The 6,596-nt window shown below is 39.5% G+C and overlaps 1 protein-coding gene across 1 annotated transcript; it reads right to left on the reverse strand.

The window, feature by feature from the left end:
* Positions 1–158: 158 nt before the first annotated feature.
* On the reverse strand, positions 159–4,492 carry srd5a3 (steroid 5 alpha-reductase 3). Its single transcript, XM_050054800.1, has 5 exons — positions 4,243–4,492; positions 3,876–4,027; positions 3,616–3,801; positions 3,408–3,533; positions 159–1,880 (listed from the first exon to the last, which is right to left on the reverse strand). The coding sequence occupies exons 1-5, from the start codon at positions 4,464–4,466 to the stop codon at positions 1,621–1,623; spliced, it is 948 nt and encodes a 315-aa protein (XP_049910757.1). The 5' UTR covers positions 4,467–4,492; the 3' UTR covers positions 159–1,620.
* Positions 4,493–6,596: the final 2,104 nt, after the last annotated feature.

Genomic DNA, 6,596 nt, shown 5'->3' on the forward strand with positions numbered 1-6,596 from the left:
TTGTTTTAACCAAAGGTTCAATTGCAATCAATCAGTTACATCCCTATCTTGTGGATTCCTCAAATCCTAGCGTAGTACTCCAAATACACACTAAATAATTACAATAAATATGTATACAGAAAATAATCAAACATGAAACATTCAGTTTTCCTTTTTTTATTTGGTGTAACTGTTGTATTTAATTACAACAGAACTGATTTCATGTTGTACCTCAAAATCAAAAGCATTAAAAAACACACATGTACAACAGCAGGATAATATTATTCCACCATGAGGAGAAAAAGCTGTTTCTCATATTGAGATCTTTGAAAATAACGAAATTGCTTATTTTTTATGCTAAAAAAATTTGTCACAATGGTCTCATGTTTCTTTATTGTTACATACCCACTTATTTCCATTTTTTTTTCCTAGAAAAGTTTGTTGATGCTTTTGTATTCTCAGGCCTTGACGACTGTAACACACTGATTACATGCCACAGTAAATCTTCAGTAGCTCGGCTTCAACTAGTGCAGAATGCAAAAGTTCCTACTTTAACTGGGACAAAGTTTAGGTCACATATCACCCAAATTCTTGCCTCCCTCCACTGGTTGCCTGTTAACTTCAGGTTTGATTTTAAGATTCTTTTGATAACTTTTAAAGCTCAACCTGGTTCAGTCCCAGTTATATAGCTGAGCTTCTGACTGTCTCTGCTCCAAGTCGTGACCCAAGATCCTCAAGCCTACTCTCGCTAGTCCTCCCTAAATAGAGGTTGGAAACTAAAGCTGGCCAGGCCTTTGCTATCAAGGCCCCGAGGCTCTGGTATTCTCTGCCTGAGGATATTAGGATGGGGAGCACATTACCTGTTTTTAAAATCATTGCTTAAAACATATTTTTATAGGAAAACTTTGCCTTTTAATGTCTGATTTGTACTTTTTGATTTGTAACTTTTGTGTTTTATTTCGTTTTGTTCTGTTTTTGCCTCTGTACACACAATTTTTCTTTTTTTAAAATATTGTTTTGTTTTTGTTGTTTTATTTTCATGCACTTTGTGAAGCATGTTGTAACCTTGTTCAGATAAATGCTATACAAATAAAATAACATTTTATATGTTGCTATAACAAGAAAATATTCAGTCAAAGCCTCAATTTGTCTGATTCCATGTTTTAAAAATAACTTTTTGTTTTGTGAAAAAAAAAAATCTTTAAAACTTCTTTAACAACTTATCTTATGAATTACAAGGAGATTAAGTTGTGTCCCATTACAGAGAAAACATTTTATTATTACATGAATATACTTTATTATAACAAAAACAAGGTCTTGTAATGAACAAGTGATTTGTGGTGACACTCCTCATTTCTTCACATCAGTCTCGAGGACACAGCTCACCTCTCACCTGGAGAGACTTTATCTGCGGAAGACTGTTTCTGCAGCACTGCCATTCATCTCATTCACACCTGGGAGCTGTCAACAACAGTCAGTGTTGTCTTCTTGGCTATTAAGCAGCTTCACTTAGTTGAGAGTACGTTGTCAATCAACTGTGTTTAACTCCCACACATTCAGATCCTCAGACATCTCATACATTTCCTAGTGCTTTATAGTTCCCAGTAAGGTATGCAAAACTGAAGACACAAATAAAACCACTCAAAGCACAAAAGGTATAAAAGCTTGTCTTTGCTTTGGGTATGACTCATATTTGCTGATATAAAGTTCATGACAAAGCTGTGCAGCCAGTGCCTGGTTGAAGAGCACGTAAAGGACAACCAGCCACCAGGTAAAGGACAAGCCTCCGAAAGCTAAGCTCAGTGAGACGTAGATCAGCAGCTCGGCAAAGTAATGTGGGCATGACACCAGCTCGAACCAGCCTCCCTCTGGCATCCTGTGAGCCAGCGTCTCCACTGTTCCTGAAAGACACCACAGAATACGACAAACAGAAAAATACATCAGTCCCCAATTAACTAGTAGAGCAGTGGTTTCTGTTACTATTCACACGGTTATTATGTATCTGTGTTAAGTTGAAGCTTCACAAGTCAGCATGTTTATATGGATCACAGGTTCAGATTAATCTACAAATGTGATGGAGCCTTTGCAGTCAGAGCTCCGAGACTTTGGAGTGACCTGCCTGAGAATATCAGGGCTGTGAACTCTTTCTCATCTTTTAAAAACTGCTTTTCAGTGATTTCACTTTTGTTTTAAAAAATTTAATGTTTTTGCTATGTACCTCAAGTTTGGCTCCGAATTCATTTCATATCCTCTGTTTTTAAATATGTTCTGTTGTATTGTGAAGCACTTTTTAACAGTGTTTTCGAAAGTACCATGAAAATAAAGTTTATTATTATGCTATTATTAGGAGAAAGGTGAAAGGTGGGAAAGGTGCTGCTGGTTGTGATGAATCCACAATGTATCATCACCAAATCTGCAGGTCCCTTCAGCTCTACAGAGCTCTCTGGCCTCTTATAGGTAATTGTTTTGGGGTTTTTTGGCCCACAAGTCACTCTATACAACCTTATTTCTGGCAGCGGCAGAGAGCTGTTGTCAGCAACAAAACGCTTTAATAAACCCACTGTATGCTTTCTGCTCAGCACCAAACAGTAGACATACACAGTTAGCGACTAGCTGGTGAACATAGTTGAGCATTTAACATTAAAAGAGCCAGATAAATTTCCCAGGAGGTTTTTTTTTTTTAGACCAAAACAACCGCCAAATGAATGCTTAAAATCAGTGCCCTTAAAGGAATTTCCCTGCAACAACAAGCCATTTTTGACAATATGCAAATATGATGTTTCATGTGATGGATTTCCTATCCTAATCACACTTACGCATATACGTTCAATCAGGAAGACTTTCTTTACGCTATATTCATTCACAATTCTCTCTCTATCCCACTCCCACTGCTTCCTCCAATCAGTTGACTGTGGGCATCCTTCCCCTCACTAGCCTATCAAATTTTGCCACTGTAACCTTCAGCCATTCATGGTGCTACCAAACTTTAAATCCATTCTCCTCTCTGCTCCTGTCAGCTGACATTTTAACCGGAATTTCCACACCTGCCTCCACCCCATTCACCTCCAGTCACCTTATCCAAGCTCATGAAAAGCCCACTACTCTTCAAATCCAGATCCTCAGCTCCTTCTTTATCCAATTACCACCAGCATCTAGATTCTGTAGGGGGTGTTCCCTAAACTACTACGTCTTTACCACCCTCCTGGAATAGATGACATCACAATGGGGTCTGATTGCCGCATGTCTTATTCACATGTCTCATACGTATGTACACATGTAAATAAATATTCTTTTCTCTCAGAGCGAGTCTCTCCTGATTGAAATAATTATAATCAATAGGAAGTGGTCAGCACTATTTAAGTAAACATTATCTGTAGTAAAACACCCAGACACACTAGCATTAAGCAAAGACAGCTGCACAAGCTTACCTGACTTCCCAGTGCGAAGCCTGGCCAGCAGGACCATGCACTGATGCTGCATCAGCGAGGCCCCAATAAAAAGTGCAGCTCCAACCACATGACAACAGTCCAGCTGAGAGAGGAGGGGTCCAGTCCCTAGAAGGAACAGCATAAACATCAATACCACATAGCAGAACCAGTGAAGAACAGATGTGAAGAGGACTGATTTCAGTTCAACCTTTTCCCAAGCGATCCGAGCAGAGCACCGTCAACCCCAGTATGATGTAATAGCAGACACCGAACACATACTGCACCACATGTATGGCTCCATCAGAGAAGACACTGACACACAGGCACTCCAGCAGCCTCCTGAGGGAGTGGACGCAGAGCAGCAGCTGCACCAGCAGAGTAGACAGCTGTGGGACTGCAGACAGTATGAATACAAGTGTGTGTGTGTGAAACAAACAGGGAAACACACAAGCCTTGAAAAGAGCCTACCTTGACTGTTGGTGCTTTGTACACCTGTCAAGATGTCTAATATTCCAGTGAGCCATGATGGGTATGACTGATGCTGAAATATGAAGTTCAGGTAGAAGGCCAGGAGAAGACTATTCCAGCCAACAGAGATGGCATAGAAGTGCCAGAACCACCTGAGAGAAGGAAACAAGGCTCAATTTCAGATTGTTGTCTTTGTGCAACTAAATTAGCATCTAAAGTTTTGAGATGTTACGACGTAAACAATGAAAGAAACCCCTAAACGCTATTTGAATATATCACAAGTGTATTAAATAACACAAAGAAGTTATAAACGCATTGTATTACATTTTATCATGTTTGCAAAGTTGTTTCCTAAATGACATTTTACCTTTTTGGCACGTCAAACGAACGGAGCCAGTCGTCTCGTTTGAGGTTGTGTTTGGTTTTTCCGTAGCGAATAAGATCCTGAAATAAAACGTAAAGTCGCCATGTTTCATGTTTTATCGGCAGGTGTAGTGAGACTTTATGAGCACAGAAAGCTACGAGGAAACAAAGAGCCAGAAAAGACCATAAAACATCGGTAAAGCTCAGGCTAACTGAGCTCCAATTCATCTTCCGGTTGTGTGCAATGTTTTGTGCGACGCAGAAAAGAGACCGTCGGGAAACGGTGGCAACAGTTCCGGATGAAATGTGATGGCAGGAAATGCCGGTTAATAATTTCATCATAAAAAATTAATTACTTACAAATTAATTGTGTGAAAAACGTTATTCTCAATGTCCACTGAAAGAGCTTTTACTTTGTATTCAGACTTTTAGAAAACAGTGTGTAAAATGATACAGCAGGTGGCAGCACCTCAATCTGAACCAGTCTGTGATGTGAACACACACAGTCACAAGTGGAGTCAACCTGAGAGCATGGACCATCCAGCCACATGCAATACATTTCTACAGAGAGGGATAATGCTTTTAATGAATTATTTCTCTTGAAACAGAATGTAATAACTGTCAGTTTGACTTTTTACATACAAAGTTTAATGCAGTAGTGGAATAAGTATTTATATTGTGGCTGCAGCTAATGATTAGTCAATGAAACTTCCTTAAAGCCCAAGTTTACATAATTAAACTGTTTGTTTTGTCCAACTGAGAAAAAAACAAAACATCGGCTAATTAGTCTAATATCATGAAGAAAAAAAAACAAGCAGCAAATATTCACATTTAAGATGCTGGAATAAGTTTAATAAATTACTTCAACAGTTATTTGATTATTAGTGAAGCTGCTAGTTCATTTTTTGGTCAATCAACTATCCAATTTATCTGTCGGCTAATAATTTCAGCTCTAATAAGGCTTCTTTATTGATGTTAAAGTAACACTACCACAAAGCAGTTCAAATAAACACAAGAAGTTTGTGCTCTAGAGAAAGGATCAGCGCTCAGTGAATAACCTCCTAAGCCCTATGATAAGCTATTATGGCAAGGCTTAACTATACAGACCAGTGAGCAGTGATAACTAACATGTCTTTGGGGTCATCAGGTGGGAACCTCCTTTCACCAGTGTTTCCTCTAGTTGGTCCCACGACAGTGATCTCTGGCGTCCCAGAGACACTCCCCTAATGCCAGCTCTCACTGCTCCCCGCACCAACCCAACAACCTCCTTAACCTTACTTACACATGGCATTCTCAGCCCAAACAGCACTGCCACCTTCAACAAACCCAGGCTCCGTTCATGCGAGCTCCAGGTAGAGACAGTACCGATACTACCTTTCCTAGCACATTCACCATACTCTATTTCACACGCTACATAGCATAACTCCAATATAAGCTAAAGTTCAAGGAGATAGAGAAGATAAACTCACAGGCCTTTTCAGCCTAAACAGCACTGCCACCTTCAACAAACCCAGGCTCCGTTTATGCGAGCTCCAGGTAGTGACCGATACTACTACTAATACTCAAGTAGCTACATTAAAAGATCTTCCTTTGAGATATTACTTAAAGGAGCAGTGTGTAAGATTTAGGGAGATTTAGTTGCATCTAGTGGTGAAATTGGAGATTGCAACCAGCTGAAACTTCTCCTAATTAAAATTCCTTCAGTGTGAAGCCAAATTATCCCCAGAGATTTCTTCCTCTCCAAAACAAACAGACCAGGTGTGTAAGAGCCAATTTTCCTTGTGTTTAGTTTTGTTTTTGTTTTCTTGTATTACCACTTAAACGTAAACACTGCCTGGCAGTCACCTACAAACAGAGCCTCATTTAGATGGACAGGGAAACGCAGCCAGGTGTTGCATGCCTGCAGAGGCACACATTTTTTTGACCGTGGTCATGGCGTCAGGGAGACAGATAGTGAGGCAGTCATCAATGTGATTAAGCTACCTAACTCTGCTTGATGGTCTCTGGATAACAAGTTGTGGTGAATGTTAGTAATAAAAGCAAGAGATACTTGTGGACTCAATGAATGAACAGAACAGCTGATGCTTTCGGCACCCGTAAATTAGATCTCTTAACGTGTAACAACGTAGTGACATACTGGAAAGTCACTTTAAGGTGATTTGTCTGGTCTGTCTGTTTTGGGCTAGTGTAGAAACATGGCGGTGCAACATGGTGATGTCCATGGACGAGGACCCGCTCCTTATGTAAATAGAAACAGCTCATTTTAAAGTTAAAAAAATACAAACAAAACACAGCAATTCTTATTTTCAGGTGATTATACACAAAAGAAAACGTCCTTATTGTAATAAATTCAATTTC

Source organism: Epinephelus moara, chromosome 10 (assembly GCF_006386435.1).
Source record: "Epinephelus moara isolate mb chromosome 10, YSFRI_EMoa_1.0, whole genome shotgun sequence".
In the NCBI taxonomy this organism is placed as follows: Eukaryota; Metazoa; Chordata; class Actinopteri; order Perciformes; family Serranidae; genus Epinephelus; species Epinephelus moara.

Bases quoted from the DNA above. Each gene is read 5' to 3' on its own strand.
- srd5a3 (XM_050054800.1), bottom strand. From the start codon at position 4,466: ATGAATTGGAGCTCAGTTAGCCTGAGCTTTACCGATGTTTTATGGTCT. The intron at 4,028-4,242 runs GTAAAATGTCAT...TCCTTCTCTCAG, and splicing joins TCGTTTGACGTGCCAAAAAG to GTGGTTCTGGCACTTCTATG. The intron at 3,802-3,875 runs GTAGGCTCTTTT...TACTGTCTGCAG, and splicing joins ACAAAGCACCAACAGTCAAG to TCCCACAGCTGTCTACTCTG.